At 42.6% G+C, this 16,864-nt stretch overlaps 1 protein-coding gene and 1 long non-coding RNA gene across 2 annotated transcripts in view; one reads left to right on the forward strand and one right to left on the reverse strand.

Annotated features, from left to right (window-relative positions):
• shisa9a (shisa family member 9a) overlaps positions 1-16,864 on the forward strand; it is a 71,284-nt gene continuing 54,420 nt past the window's right edge. Inside the window, exons 1-2 of the mRNA XM_042507379.2 lie at positions 1-923; positions 1,464-1,570. Of these exons, the coding sequence (XP_042363313.1) occupies positions 409-923; positions 1,464-1,570 (622 nt within the window). The 5' untranslated portion in view covers positions 1-408. The remainder of the gene's footprint in view (positions 924-1,463; positions 1,571-16,864) is intronic.
• Positions 7,023-16,864, reverse strand: part of LOC148186357 (uncharacterized) — a 104,297-nt gene continuing 94,455 nt past the window's right edge. The window contains exon 4 of the long non-coding RNA XR_015774969.1: positions 7,023-7,440. This is a non-coding gene — a long non-coding RNA (uncharacterized LOC148186357). The remainder of the gene's footprint in view (positions 7,441-16,864) is intronic.

Raw genomic sequence — 16,864 nt, forward strand, 5'->3', positions numbered from 1 at the left:
CCTCCTCTCCTTTTGCGCACCAGGCTCTCCCACCCTCGGCTCTTCTACTCGCTCACTGCGCTCTCATCCTCGGTGCGGCTTGTGTCTCTGCCTACTCCCGTGCGTAAGAGCGCACCGATGGATGTGTAATGCGCTCCTGAAAAAAAAACTGCAAATGCCTTTCTGAAAAAGAGATGCGCAGCAAAGAGCGCGCGCTGGAGAGCTTCGATTAAGTCATTTTTTTTTATTATTCCGCGCGTTTTTCTTTCTGGATGATGACATGTTGATAAAGATGCTCGTCGGCGCGGGTGACGGTGCGTCGCTATTTGGATGTGTGCTCCTGGACTTTTCAGTGTATCATGACCGCGCGCCCTTCTCCCTCTCTCCAAGTCTTTTCGTTTGCGCTTGAAGTTGAACGGGGAAGGCACGATGAGAGGGAAATACTTTCTCCTCGGCTTCTTGTTGCTCAAACTTATGGCTCTGGTGTGCAAGGCTGACGGCGAGCCGGGGCTGCTCGGCGGATTCGTTATGATCGCCACCTCCAATGGCTCCAGGGAGGAGGAGAGCGTGTCCGAGGAGACCCCGCACACGGAGGACAAATGCCGGGGCTACTACGACGTGATGGGGCAATGGGACCCGCCGTTCATCTGCAAAACGGGCAATTATCTATACTGCTGCGGCACCTGTGGCTTCCGCTTCTGCTGCTCCTACAAGCACTCGCGGCTGGACCAGAGCACCTGCAAGAACTACGACACTCCAGTGTGGATGAAGACTGGGCAGACGCCGTACAAAAAAATGAACAAGATGCACGACAGCACCAAAGACAAGACGAACTTAATTGTTTACATCATTTGTGGAGTAGTGGCCATTATGGCTCTCGTGGGGATTTTCACCAAATTGGGGCTGGAGAAGGCGCACCGGCCTCAGAGGGAGAACATGTCCAGGTGAGTCTCTCTCTCTCTCTCTCCTCTCAGTGTTTACACGCAGTGATCTGGAGCGCGCAACTTGTTCCATCATCTGTGCACACAATGGGAATCAGCGCTTCTAATGCATTGGGCATATTAGGTTTCCCACACAGAACTGCGGTTCCTTGGCAACTGTGTCATCTTCTGTGTTGTGGAGAGAGCTGCATATGCTCCCTCCACTCCACTCAATCCATCCATTGTGGCATTACATTGGGACTCTGCTCTCATCAGGCGGGGGCGGCTTCTTTCACTCTACTCTGTGTGCGTGTGTGTTCGTGTGTTTGTGTGTGTGCGTGGCTGGAGATAAAATGCTTTTAAACACCTTCATAGTGTCAGCTAACAGGCAGGAGTGTTTGTGCAATCTCTCCCATTCATCAGCACATTTTTGCACTTGGCTGCACCTTCATGAAAAGATTCAGGGTAGCCCAACTGAATAATTAAATTAACCATGTTATGCACATGTCTGCATCCATCACCGCCTCTCTCTCCTCCTCCCCTCTTTCTGTGTATGTCTGACAGGGCCGTCGCCAGCGTGCTGCAGGGCGGGTGTCCAGGTGAGCAGTTTCGCGGGGAGGAGGCCCTCGGGATGCATTCGCAGCACTTTGTTTCCAGGGCCACAAACCTCCGTGAGTGTTGCTTATTAACTGTCTAACTCAGAGCAGTGTATAGAAGTGTGGGTGGGGTGTGTGTCAGCAAAAAATGATGCTTAAATGTGTCCAGCTTGGCCTCATGAAGTCATCTGGAGTGATGTAAGGAGTCACTCATCCCAGCTGGGCTCAACTCATATCAGGCTGATGGTGCGTAGTCAGAAAATCCTCAAAGATACACACACACACACACATCCCTGCAGGCCTGTTCCTGTTTTGTTTCAAATGACAGCATTGGGTTTTGTTTTATCTCGCCACGGCCAGATATCCATCCATTTCATAACACGCTCGAAAGAGAATATCTGCCTGCCTTTTCTCTGCAGCTTTTCAAAACCGTTATTCACTGTTTTATTTTGGTTTGTGCCCACATGATATAATGAGAGAGAGAAAAGGGGAAGTGGGAGTGTGTGTGTGAGGAAGTAAGTGCTGGTGATGGTGTTTGTGTAGGGGGCTGCGAGTTTGAAGGGTGGTGGTGGTGGTGGAATACAGAGCGTATGAATGCCATCTATTTCTGTTGCGTCCCGTGGGCTGCTACAGTACCCAGCTTCTTTGTGTTTTAAGATCAAACAGATGAATCCACACAAAAACACACACTCAAATACGAGACCCGAGCGTACGATGCACACGGCATTATAACTCAAAGTTGCATCACGTTCCTTGTGCCAAAACAAAAAGCAGATCTGAGATGAGTTTGTTTCAACGGCTGAACACGCTGCTCTCGTTAGAGGACCGTTACTATCGAGCTATACATGAATGGCAGCCTGTACGATTCCATCTGACTGCAGCTGAAAGCTCAGTCGAAATGGCACATCAAACAGGCTGCATCTCGCCTTTCTGACTGTGTTTCATTCCTCTGGTGCACAGCAAAGAGAAAAGAAATCCATTTCAGCCAGTGTTTTAATCTGGTGTTTGGTTTGAAAGTCCTAGTTTCAGGAAAAGTGAAAAGAATTGTTGGATGAGGTTATTTTGCAGTTTTCTAGAGATGTTACAATATCAATTTTTCCTTCATGATATTAAATCCCCTTCCTGAATTTGCGCAACAAACTATACAAGTGATCGGATGCCAGCGCATAAAAAAAGTAGAAAAAAAGGTTATGGAAGGAGCGCACTGGAGCACACGTTGGAAAGCTGTAACCATAAAAAAGCAGAGGTGATCTGCAGAAAGTTTATGGCTGTTCGGGACCAACAAAACCAGTTGTGTTTTAGGGAATCATTGCTCCGTTTCCATTCCATTTTCAGACTCAAAATGTATACCTTTTATAGTGATCTGTTGGTGTGTTTCCATCAGCTTTTTAGGCGACAAACAGATGTTTTGTAGTGACCTGCTCTAAATGCAGGTGGTTTGTAGCAACTGATCAGGTTTTTTCCACTGGCTTTTCAGGGTCCAAATGTGGGTGTTTTGCATCGTCCTGTGTTTTTTAAACGTTTTTTTCCATCTGGTTTGAAGCCTTCAAGCACAGGTCTTTTGTAGCGACCTCTTGGTGCATTTCCATCGGCTTTATAGGCTTCATACAGGGTGTTTTGTAACAGCCTGTCTTTGTTCTGGCAGTCGTTTTTGGCTCCAAAAGTCTTTGTCTTGTAACGACCCATCAGGTTTTTTCAGGGAGCTTTTAGGCTCCAAACATGGGTGTTTTCTAGTAACCTGTTGATGTGTTTTTACAAAACACATAGGTGTTTTGTAGCAACCTGTTGGTTTGTTTCAACTGGCTTTTTAGTTTTTAGGTTCCAAACTTGGGTGTTTTGTAGTGGCCTATCAATGTTTTCTTTTGGCAGCTTTCTAGGTTCCAAACAGTGGTGTTTTGTAGCAACTATTTAGGCTCTAAACAAGGGATATGATCATACTGAAGCACCTGTTGGAAACCTACAATGGTAAAAAAGTGGAAAATCATCTTTACAGTTTTCCAATGCAAATAAAGAACAACAATGTCTTGCAAGTTACAGGTATGCTTCCTAATTTGGTGAAAATGTAGCATTTCGTAATTTTTCCCTGCAGGTTAATGTTTGGATGTTTTACACACACAATAAAGCTTAAACCATGACCCATGAGCACGACATTTAGAGATTTCAGGGCGCTCCTTTCCTGAGTGGTATAACAGACAGGAAGACGGGAGGTGTTCATGTATGGTGGTGGTGGGGGAGGGGGTTGAGTAACTATGTCTATTTGCGAGAACGAGATAAATATGTAATCCTACAACAGCTCAGCTGGCTAACGACAAGGTGACATAACCCTACTCAGCATGAAGCACTACGCCCACAGGCACCATCAACATCATGATGAGAGCACATCTCATGGAAAAGGGGAAAGAAAGGTTGCATTCATTAATATGGTTTGGTATCACAGAGAAATGCGGGGGAGGGGGGGGGGATCTGTGCTCCTATGAAAAGAGATGAATAACAGTAGGTGTTTCAGTGGGTGTAGGGGTCCGCTTGAGTCTTTTTTTCCCGTCCCCACTGTGGGAGAGATGAGATAGCGTAGCGGCCTTTCACCTGCAAGCCCAGGAGGACGCTGCTGTGAAATAGCGATTATTATTTGCAATGTGGAACTGGCTCCCCCGAACCTTTTAATCCTCGGGGTTATGGGTAATCATGTGGAATGTTATTAACCTCTGTGATCTGGTGGGATCCTCCCTGACTGCCACCTGATTGGTTTATGGGTCCCTCCGCCGTAAAGGGAGACGATTCATCACGGGGGCCACAGTTGGAGGGGAGAGGAATTAGATATGGATTTGCTGGATGTGGACATGTTATTCTTGTTATAAGTGATTAACGGAAGATAAATTGACTGAAAAGGGCAAGATGATTTTTTATTGAGAGCGCTGCTGTGGTTGTAAAGGACAGATGAGGAAAAGTGAAGAGAGAAGGTGAATGTTAGATGAGTGCTTGGGTTAAAAGGGCCACCGTATGTGTGCACAAAGGGAGTTTGCTGTGCTGGAAAATCTATTTTTAGTACTAACTACATATTGATTATAGCTTATGGCTAGATTGCCCAATTACTGGCATTAATGCATCTGGTCTGGCGGGTTTCTGACTGCTTATATAGGAGGAGAAAATTCCTCTGGGTCTTGTGTGAATGTCAGCTACATATTTGTCTGATGACCACCGCTGCTTTATCATTCATATGGTCTCCCTGGCAAACACTCAATGCATTTGTCAACAGAGGTGGAGAAAAACAAGCAAACTCCTATTCCCAATTCATGCTTTGCTGCACCCTGATCATTTGTAATTATTATCACATGCACCAAAGGAGTGCCAAAGTAGGGCTGGGCAATATATTATTATATCAGTATGGTGATATGAGATGGATATCTGGATATCTTGTGCAATATTGTCCAGACCAACGAAACTGTTGTGCTTTAGGGAGTCCTAGCTACGTTTCCATTAGCTTATTAGGCTCCAAACATAGGTGTTTCTCTCCGTTTTTTGTTCCTATCCACTTTTAGTCTGCAAATGTCTGTAGGTGTTTTGTAGTGAAGCATTTGCATTTTTCCCATTGGCTTTCTAAGCTCCAAACATGGGTGTTTTGTAACGACTTGTTGGTGAGTTTTACACAGACTCAAAACATAGGTGTTTCATCAGCTTTTTAGACTCTAAACATGGGTGTTTGTAATGTCCTGGCAGTACGTTTCCATCGACTTCTTAGGCTCAAAATGTGGGTGTTTTGTAGCAACCTGTTGATTTATCTCCATTGGCTTTTTAGGCTCCAAACGAGGGCGTTTTGTGGCATCTGTTTCTTGTTTCACCAAATGTTTTTTGAATCGACCGGTCAGTTTTTTCCATCCGCTTTCTAAGCACTACACATAGGTGTTTTGCTGCAACCGGTCAGTGTTTTTCTATCCACTTTTTAGGCTCCAAACGTGGGTGTTGTGTAGCGACCGATCAGTTCTTTCCTGTCAACTTTTTAGGCTCCAAATGTGGGTGTTTTGTAGTGACCAGTTGTTTTTCAGTTGTTTTTCTTCCAGTGTTTCCTCTAGAATTTTTTTCAGCAGCGGGGGCAGGCTCTCCGGGGAGCTGTGGCGGCGTAAACATATGACGCTTTTTAAAGGCTGAATGTAAAAATAAAAAATAATAACAAAAATTCAACAATAAAATAATAAAAACAATAAATAATAATTTCTTGATGGGGCTGTAATCAGTAGCAAAGTTTGCACCCAGGCTCAGAACAATGGATTTTTCTTGTTTTTTTGTAGAACAGCTCTAAGGCTCTGTTGTACGGAAATTCCCCAAGAGGTGGCCCGTTGATGCTCAGCAGCATACATGCTGCAAGGTGATCCCCCTGCAGCCTGTTTCTCAAGTCAGTCTTCACCTACAAATAGAAACAATAATTTATTTATTTATTTATTTATTTTTTTCAACCCATTTAGGGTCCCAGCCTGATAGCCTGTGTTTCCCTTTATGTTTTTCTCCTCTCCTCTCATCTCTCTCTCCTGCACCATCACTTTGCTCTCCTGCTCCTTCACTCGGCACTCCCCCTCCTGTACTCTGCTCTCCTTCACTTTGTTCCACTGCTCCTCCCTGTCTGTTACTTGTCTTATACGATCATATAAAACATTAACGTTAGATAATTTACACTCACGTCACATTTGATTACAAGTGTGAACATATTTTTTTACCTAACCATCATAATTTGAGTCAGTAAAAAGGCTAATGATACCTGACTAGCGCCATCCTCATCAGGTGTCTTTCTCTTCTTTGAAAAATATTTGAACAAGCTCATCTGAAAATGCAGTCAGCAGTTACATCATGGCGTGTATATCGCTTAATGCTATCAATTAGTTTACTCACATTAGCGACACTGAGTTGAGTTGGCACCGGGCCCAATTAACTTAAGCTACGTAACCTTAGCTGGCCATCAATATTTTGCGAATGTTTATTTAACTAATAAAATCTATTATAAGTTTTCTTAAGCTAATAAGTCTACCTTTTCTCCGGTAAGTTGCACGCTATTTTCAAGCCGACACTCCTCTGACTCTCCGACCTGATGCCTGGAGTAGCTAATTAACGTCGGCACCAGTTAGTTGTGTTGGGGGGTGGGAGGGGGCGGTGGTATCTACCCCAAAGAGTAGATACGGAGCAAGATAGTTATCTGCCTCAGCACTCGCGACACCCAACGCAGTGCAGGACTGTGCTGTGATGTGGTGGTGGTGTATTTGCAATTTAAAAAAAAAAAAAAAAAACGACATTTGAAGGAGCGACGGGTAGGATTTAGCGGCGGGTGTCGGGCCGCCACTCCTAAATGAGTGTAGAGGAAACACTGTTCTTCTATCTGCTTTTACAAGATCCAACAGTGCTTTTAGCGATAAGTCATTTTTTTCTCCATCGGCTTTATAAGCTCCAACTCTGTCTCCAACTCTCTCCAGCTTTGTCACAACCTTACTGTGTTTTACCATAAACTTTTTAGGCTCGCATCGTGGGTGTCTGCAGCGATCCATCGGCAGGGATTGTGCCATAAAATGGGGTATTTTAAACCAAAACATGATATTTTCCGTATCATTACCTTTAACCATGTAGTCACTGTATCCAAATTATTGATGAATATTTATCTTTAGCGTTATTTTTATCGTTGCAATATTGATATCAAGGAAGCTTAAATCATTAAAACAAAAGCCCAAGGTTGTATTTGTTATGTTTATAGGCCCCTGTGCATACCCACGAGGCCCCCTCCTGCAACCTACTGCATACTAAGAACAAACACTTTGGTTGCTTTGTGAACCAGAACCAGCCAGAACCACCGGTCCCCGGGTGGTCCGGCCTGCTGGCAGCCTTTCATGTCATCTCCAAACCAAGAGACTTTGTTTGCATCCTTAAAAGGCTGAAAAATCCCACTTCTCCTCACTTCCAGCATCAAAGAACTGAAGAGACAAAGAAGGGAGGGACAAAGAAAGCCAGATCAGTTGGATGGAGAAGGAATGGCACAACGTTTAAAGATCTTAGTATAAGGATACTCAGCTTGCTTTGCTTGAGGGCCACTTTTGCAGATTGACAGGAGACTAGGGGCCAGTTGCAGTTGCCCTATACGTTTCTAGGATTATAGGACATTTCAAAGACATCAAGACATTTCTGGGATTTCACAATGTTTCAACGACTTATGGACGGGTCTGGGATTTCAGGACATTTCTAGGTTTTTAGGACATTTCTCAGATTTTCGAACATTTTTTTAGGATTTTAGGACATTTCTCAGACTTGAGGAAATTTCTGTGATTTTGTGACAGTTCTGGGATTTTAGGACCTTTCTAGGATTTTAGGACAGTTCTGGGGTTTTTGGATATTTCTGGGATTTTAGGACATTTGTTGGATTTTATGACCTTTGTGGGATTTTAGGACATTGTTAGGATTCTAGGGCATTTCTGATTTTAGAAGATTTCTAAGATTTTAGGACTTTGTAGGATTTTAGGACATTAGGGGCTTAGCTAGGGCCTCTGTTGGGGTCCTCCACTGGCCCATTTTGTTTTGATAAACAAGCTCCATTTCTTTTTGCTGTTTTATGCACTTTGGCATCTTAGGTATACTAAAAGTAGCGCCTACAAAAACAATTTCCAGTGTGAATCACTTTATTTTTTATTGTGAATTAGAAAATGGTTGGGAAGCCACCTGGTATTCTATCAGGGGCCAGATTTGGCCATGGGCCATAAGCTAAGTATAACCGTCTTAGTGGCAACATCCAGACTGATGGAAGCAACCATCTCTGAAAATATCTGAAATGCCGTGACATCTTTGAGCCATTACTGCTGAATTCAGGGCAACTTTCGCTCCAGTTTTTGAGCACCAGAAGTCCCGAGAGTCTCTTAAGTGTAACTGACAAGCAGCAGCAGCAGCTAATCTCTTTGTTGCCACACTCGCTTGTATAATCAAATGAAGAAGTTAGTGGCAGAATTTTATTGGAAAACAGTATCTATCCCTGTGAATTATTACACTGAACAATTCCTCCAGACCAATACTGTATTTCTCAGTCCTGTAACTGTCTTTTTTGGTATCACACTAAAGAGCTTGAGGTGGGCTGCTCTATTAGTTTTATTAAGACAAAACCACACACAGCCACACACACATTACTCTGTATTCACAACTCAATTCACCGTTTGCAGGCTTAATTACCTCTGCAGCAGTTATAATCTTTCCCTAAACATTCAGAGATGGGAAGGATGAAAATTTAATAGGTAATTGCTTCAGAGATTGCACAGGCACGAGGAAAGGCCCTGTCTGCAAAATACTCCTGCTCTGCCTGGTGACTGTGCAAGTGTGTGTGTGAAGGTGTGTGTGTTGGCCTGTCAAAAGGAGCTGTGCATATCCTTCGTTAAAAGTAGGTGACTGTGTGACCTTGTCTTCCCAGCTGTCATCTGAGGCTTCAGTGTGTCACATCTGATTGCAGAGTGTCAGAGCGGAAAGAGGAGCTCCAGCTCATGAACCCACACACACACACACACACACACACACACACACACACACACACACACACACAGTGTAGAAACAGGCAAAGAGAGAGGCTGCCAGTGAGAAAATGACAGAGCTGGAGGTAGTTATCTGGGAGGCGTCACTCCGGCAGCCGCTCCGTTTGAAGCTCAGCTTCTGTCCTCGTGTTCAAACGACGAGAGAAAGCAGGTGAAGTCGAAGTTCCATCCTTGAGTTTGTCTTTCAGAGCACGTCGGAGCGACAGCAACGCTTGTGCTATATCTACAGCTAGTTTTCTTTCATCCAGATTGTTGAGCAAAAATGTTTGTTTTGTTCCATTTGTTTATTGATTTCATGCAGTACTAAAATGAATTCAATGTCCATTTTCATACACACACTTGAAGAATTTCACTGCTGGAAAGATGATCTTTTCATTTACCTGGGATGTCTATGCAGCGGAAATACTTTTGAAATTGGTGCTACGTGACCAAAGAAAACAGAGAAAAGGGTTGAAAACCTACAACTACCAGAATGCTCAGCGCTGCACCAGACCAATAAATACTGCCCACTGGCAGGTAACGTAATGGAAGTTGCATGCAACAAAGAGAGATGTCTCTCTCCACACAACCACCACAACTGAGTTATTTTCTGAGACACCTGTCAATCAAGACAAACATGCCACTAAAAGATCCTTTGCTCATAATGAACATTAACTTTCTTAATTGCCACCGAACACACTGGAACACATTTAAGAAGCTGCCGAAGATAGATTTCAGACTCAAAAAGTCAGAGGAACCTGACCAACCCAGATCCCAAAATCCAAGATGACTGCTCTAAGCATCAGAAGTGAAAGCTGTAGTCAGTACATCTAGGATTTTAATGATGTTGCGATTGCAACAATTAATGCAATATCAGCCTATCCTCGTGAATTTTTCCTGGCCTTAAAATTTTGCCCAATAACTGCAACTTTGCCACAAAGTTGACTTTTTAAAACTGGTGAAATCTCATGTCATTGTAGAGCTAGATGCAGCGTATTGATTCATTCAGCCTCTCATTTATCATGAGACTACTGCTGTAGGACAGAGGCATACAGTGACAGGACTAACTGTTAGTATCACATGGCTAATGGTACCTAACGGTGTTTAACAGAGTTGAGACGTTTTGTTTGGTGTGAGATTAATGGCTTGCCGTTAGATGGCAACCACTGCTGCTGGGACTCTGCCCAAGTTGAAGAAATGATGAGAAGCGATGACAGTATTCCTACAGCTTAAAGAAATTTAGATTTAAGACTTTTTTTGACAGCAACTTTAAATGAAATTTAAGAGGAATTTAATAATAACTCAATCGGGATATATATTTACTTCAACATAATACATGTTATGTATGACAATTCTGGTCAAGTTAAAAGGTTTAAAGATTTACCTAAAATGTTGAAACATTGTAATACTTTCTAGTATTACATTATTAATAGTAGTATTTCTAGTGGAATACGTGGAAAACAATGGACATAGTATCCATTCTAGTATCCAAGCATCCATTCCTTGAAAGAAGCTTGTTAATTGTTCATTTTTCATTTGATTAGATGTTGTAAATGTATAAGAGTGTATTGTATCCTGATCTGCGTGATGTTAAATTCACGACGTTCTTTTTTTTTTTTTTTGTAGCACTTTTATTCATGGTAATTTCCTGTTTGTTTTTTCCGATTTGAGGTAACTTTTTTTGGAAGTTTTAACGAATATATTGCAAATTTTTCGGTGATTTGTTGTTGTGTTGCTCATTGCTTTATTTCCATCTTTCTGAAAAAAATTGCACCATTTTGTTCGGGTTTCAAAGGGTTAAGAGACTAAAATAAATACACTTGTCTGCACTATTTGACATTATTCACTTTTTCCTTCATCAACATCTGTCTGCTCATAACACTGTACATTAAAGGTTTTTTAGTTCGTCTCAATAGCCTCTGACAAATACATTAAATGTTATTTATCTTCTTTGAATTAAAATAAAAAACGGATCATGACCTTATTTATATGTTCCATCCTAACAAACAACATGTTTATTTTCAAGTGACAAAACCCTTTACAGTCCATCAGAAATGTGACCCTTCAGAAAAGTGTCACCCATTATAAAATTAGTCTCTTGAAGATCTTTGACACACTCTATTGACTACATCCCTTTCCTTGCCTACATTTCCCACAATGCAACTCACTTCACTGTTGCCGAGGCAACAGCTGCCTACTGTTTACATGTACTGCAGCTTTATGATGTAATTGTGTTCTAGAACACGACGTGTCATAAAGTGGTTCTGTGCTTTGGTTTTGAAAAGCATTCTAAGGGAAGATTTTTGGTTAAAGCTCACTGTTGCAGGTTGATAGCACATTTCATCAGGATTTGTGTTCACTGCAGCATTGGTGTCCATCTCTCCAACACAACACTACAGTTTTTTTACTGTATTTATCTGGTAAACAGGGACATTTTTCCCCATCAGTATTTAAGTTGGTTATCCCTTGAACACTGACAATACAGCTTGTTGCTGTATTTCTCTGTCCCAGGGACTTTTTTTTTTAACACCAACATCATTCAAAAGAGCAAAATTTTTCTGTAAGATATGGAGTGCAACCTGGAGCAGGTTATGAACCAGGCCTTCAACCATGATGAGCCATGTGAGAGCCTACAGGCACTCACCCAACTGCTTAGGGCCATGCACCTCCGTATTAGTAATATAAAGAGGCAGGTCAGGTGCACAGGTTGGGGAGACAGATTCCAGGCACTGAAGGCAGAGGAAAAAGCTGCCTATGACAATTGTGTTTCCCTCCAGAGAGAAGTTAGGACACTAACTGATAAGGTGAAAAACCAGGAAACACTTGATGCTTTATACAAAGAAACAAAAGCATCAAATGATGAAATGATCCATCGCTGTCAGAGTCTGAAACGGGAACTTCAGGACCTCAGGGAAAGGCAAGACAACTTAAATGTGACGGACGAAGACTATACATTTGCAAGAGACGAAAATGAAAAACTCATGAGCGAAATGCGGAAACTGCAAGAAGAACTGCAAGAAGAACTGCAAAATGAGTCACTTTTAGAACACAAGTCAACTGCGATGAAACAAGAGGTAGAGGAAGAAAAGAAGCGCCACGATCACCTGAAAAATGAAATCCATCAGCTCCAGGAGAGACATCGGCATTTGCAAGGTCTGAGTCACTGCTACTATGTTGCTAAAGCTGAAAAAGAAGCTGTTTGCCGGAAAAACGAAGCTTTGCAACTGGAAATTCTGAAGCGCCGCGAAGCGCTCCAGAATGAAACAGTCACTCAGACAATGTACGAGGAAATGAAAGTATCAACAGATGAAGTGCATCTGCAAAATGCCAACCTGCAAAGAGAAGTCCTCCAACTCAAGGAGAGACACGAACATGTCCGACCTCTGGTTGAATCTTCCAATGTCGCAAAGGCCGAGAAAGAGGAGGCTTGCCGGCGAAATGAGGCTTTGCGACAGGAGATTCAGAATTTGAAGACAGAGGTCGAGAATAAAGAATCTTTGCAGGGAGACATTGATGCAATCAGTGCTTCAGCAGATGAGATAAGCCATCAAAATGACACCTTGCAGCAGGAACTCCAAGATCTCAACAAAAAATCTGATGATTTAAAGATCTGGGAGACTGCGCACAGGCAAACATTGGTGCGCTTAGAAAACCTGAGGACACAAAACAGAGATCTGACACAACAAATTAACACCGCGAATGACCAGCTCCAGACCAGTAGACAATTCAAGCTAAATTTTCTTCTACTGGAGGCTGAAGAGAAAGCCCTGCGAGCACAAAACAGGCACTTGAGTGAAACCTGTTTTGAGGTCCACAGGAAGCTTCTCAGTGAGGAAGACTGGAGGCAAAAGTGCAACCTGCTGAGGGAACAGATTGATACCTTGAACCTCCTAAACAACGAAGCTACTCAGGAAATCCAGTCTTTGAATGACAACCTCAGAACTCAGGTTACTCTCAAGGACTGGTACAAATCCCTGATGGCAGAGAAAAACGTTCTTACCAACCAGAACAACGCTCTGCAGAGACAATGCCAGGAACTGAAGAAGAAGTTCTTTAAAGAACAGGCTCTTAAAGAACAAATCAACAAGGTCACTCACGAAAATGAAGCCCTGAGCCAGGATATTGGCACTCTTCATCTCCAGGTTCAGGAGCTTCACAACACCCTCCAAGGTGAAAGAGTGTTGGCCGACACGTATAATTCCCTGAAAGCGGTGAAAAAGACTATGACCAGGCAGAATAACGCCCTTCAAAAAGAACTCCAGGAACTTAACAAACAATTGGAGAGAGAACAAACTCTAGAGGGCAAGTGTGCGGTGAGAAGGGCAAAGATTGATGGCATCAGACATCAACAGACTGCCCTACAAGACCAAATCACGTCCCTCAGAGTTTTGGACACAGAGTGACACCTCTAACTAGGGTTTTCTCCGGGTGCTCGGGTTTCATCCCACACCAAAAACCTTAATTTGACTATTCTTTTTAAAACATTAGTAGTTATTTGTTAATTTATATTTTGGGTTTTCTCCGGGTGCTCCGGTTTCATCCCACACCAAAAACCTTAATTTGGCTGTTTCTTTCTAAAACGTTATTAATTAATTATTAATTTTTATTTTGGGTTTTCTCCGGGTGCTCCGGTTTCATCCCACACCAAAAACCTTTATTTGGCTATTTCTTTCTAAAACGTTATTAATTAATTATTAATTTTTATTTTGGGTTTTCTCCGGGTGATCCGGTTTCCACCCATCTTAATAAAAACAAATAAATAAATAAATAAATAATTATAATTGGAATACATAAATGTGCAATATATTGAGTCTAGTTCATTTCATCTCTGGTTTGGTTGAAATGAGGGTAGGAACATCTTGCCACAGTTATTTGGCGCCACACGAGCTCTTTCATCATTCCTACCATATAAAAAATAAACTGAAATCAGGCTACAGTGAGCAACAAGGCAAAAAGTCTCAGAAAGTGTCTCCTCCTGCTCTCCAGGGCCTAATTCCTGCACCCTCTCTCTACCTAATTATCTTAATGTGAGGCCCCTCAGCAGCCCAGGGACGCCATTAGATTCCTGTTTATTAGGCTCTGGGGCCACACAGCCGGCAGGCATCGACCAACGGCAGACATCCACTCAGTTTAGACACAGAGGGAGGCCGGCCAGAGAGGTGTCAGCACAGCCTGGGAGACAGAAAAAAAGCAAAACGAGAAGAGAGAAATAGGAAAACGTGAGAAGAAAGTTGATTTTTCCTTCTGTAATTCCGCAAAAGTCGACCCCGAGCTGCTGCCGTTACTGAGCATTAGCTTCTTTGTGGAAATAAATTGGAACAAGCACTCATTTTGTGGAAATTTAAAGAAATCAAAGTGTTTTTGACGTGCAGAGAGAGCAGCCACACGTCCTTTTCTGTCCACAGTGTTTTGCATCACCCAGCGTGTAATTTCCCATCTTGTCATTGTGGTGCTATAATAAGAGAAGCAATAGGGACAGTGAATATCTTAACATCTAATCAGCCGAACCCCACCTCCTCCCCCACCGAATATTAATCACTTCATTTACTCCCAGGAAGTCTTGCATTTGACAGGTAATTACGTCTGTGACTGTGTGTGTTTGTGCACGTTAGCCCGAGTCTGTTACATCATACATGCACATAACCTGTGGTGTGTTTCAGAGAAATCCAGAGTGTGATGAGCAACATAACATCCATGTGTCTTCATCTATTTTAGAGTCATTGAGGGACTGTTTTTTATGCATCAGAGAGGGGTGAAGCTCAAAATCTTTCTCCTTAAGCCTCCCCGAGTGACTTGAGGAAAGTGCATGCTGGATGCATTATTTTTGGCCAATTTTAAATAAGACACAAGAGGAAGTGATTTCAGTGTTTGGGTTTTTTTTTTTTTTTTGTTTTTAAGGAAGCATTCATCCCACATAATGTGTTCAAGGACAATAATAATAATTTCTTTTTTCACTGTTTCTGGCTATGATAAATAGTGTCATTTAAGAAAAATAAATGTGTACATGTATATATATATATATATATATATATATATATATATATATATATATGCCCTCCTAACCCGCGGCATGTGTTCTTTAAAATTCCGCCAAAATATTTGGTGAAAAAAAATCACCAAACATTTTTAAAGAAAACATTTCATTTAAAATAACATTAAATCTGCAAAATGATTTGAGAAAAAAAAAATTCTGTTGTTTTCTTTAAAAAATAAAACCAGTATGTTTTTTTGTTGCTTTTTTTTTTTTTTTAATAAATTGGTAAAATTAATACAAATGACAACCATATAAAGTTTATGTTCCTCCCTTGAGCCACAATTTAAAAAATCCCTCACCAGTGCTTAAAAAATATTTGACATTTCTCCCCCTTTTTGCACCACAACAGCCCTTCTCATAAATAATAAAGAGGCCCTTAAATTTGACTATCTGTTGTGATACAGCAGTCACAGGCAGTCATGGGATAAGCAGACAGACTTCCCATCTGTATGTTTGAACAGGTGGTTATCACCGCTGGTTTCTAATTAACTGCTACACTGACTCTCCTTAATCGACTATTCAAATTAATGAGTCAAGGCTTTTGCAAATATTGGGATTATTTTCTGTATGAATATGAATTCACACAAAAAGTTAATTATTAACAAAGATATCTCTAAACACAGCTCTCAAGTTGAGGGGTTTTGTTTGTAATTCTGGATGCGTTACAGTTTTGAGAGGCACTCGATGCATGCATGCTTATATGCGCCATCGCAGGAAAAACAGCTACGTTCTTTTTAACAATAACAAGCTCACTGTCTATACATCGAAGCAGGCTGAATCTCAGCATTGTGAAGCTATTGAGGCCCCGTAGCATGTAGCCGTGTTACGATGTGTGAAATCCTCTGTAATCTGCAGCTATTGTCACGCAGTTTTCCTTTTATTCTGTTTCTAATGGCAAAATGGAGCTCTAATCTCCCGTGTCGCTGACAGTAATAGTGTATACATTCCTGCCACTTCCCAACAGTGTTCCAGCGGGGCTCTAATAGTATTCACAGCTCTCCTCTCATGGGGTATGACAGTGATTCCCAACGAGGAGTACTTGTACCCAACGGGGCAGTATGTGGAAAGATTGTGGAGTAGTTCAACAACTGTGAGTTTAAAGTTATGTTTTGATTTTGAAATGTACATCCACGTGCTCACAGAGCTTTCTGTAACACCTGAACACAACAGGCTGTGATTAAGGGTAAAACTAGATAGCAAGCAAGCAGATAAGTCTAAATAGATGTAAATAGAAGTAGTAAATTAAGGCTAAAAGTAGCCTAATGGATAAAACTTACTCGTATTGCAAACACATGCATATGGACAGCGACACATGTCCATATATATTCTCTGAGGTCTGCGGTTCACGCGGCCCGGAGGCAGGCAGCAGATTTGCTTGGCAAGCCGTCTGATGCCACCAGCAATGTAAAGTCACAGGCAGGGAGAGCTCATGGTGGGGGCGCATTTGTGAACCTCCCCGCCTCCCCCCGTCCCCGTGTGCACCATCCGTGCCACCCCTCCACACACCCATCACCACCTCTTCCTTGCTCTCTCGCCTGCGGGCCTCAGTATGGCCTGGCTCGCTTGCCACCCTGCCCCGAGGAGGTAGGGACACATTGGCAGCCTTCCCGCCGCTCACCCTCATACATATGGACACACACAAACACCGAGCACACACACACTGGTGGACAGGCTCACAGCCCCCGTCCCTACCAACCCCCCATCCTGCTGGGCGCTGGCCCATGGATAGGGGACATGTGGCTGGGCAAAATGCGTCACGATGCTGGGCTCTCGCTCCGACAGATCCTGTGCCTGTCTGCGAATTACCAGCCTGGAACG

The sequence above is a fragment of the Plectropomus leopardus genome, chromosome 19 (assembly GCF_026936395.1).
Source record: "Plectropomus leopardus strain MGB_pleo_1.0 chromosome 19, ASM2693639v1, whole genome shotgun sequence".
Taxonomy (NCBI): domain Eukaryota; kingdom Metazoa; phylum Chordata; class Actinopteri; order Perciformes; family Serranidae; genus Plectropomus; species Plectropomus leopardus.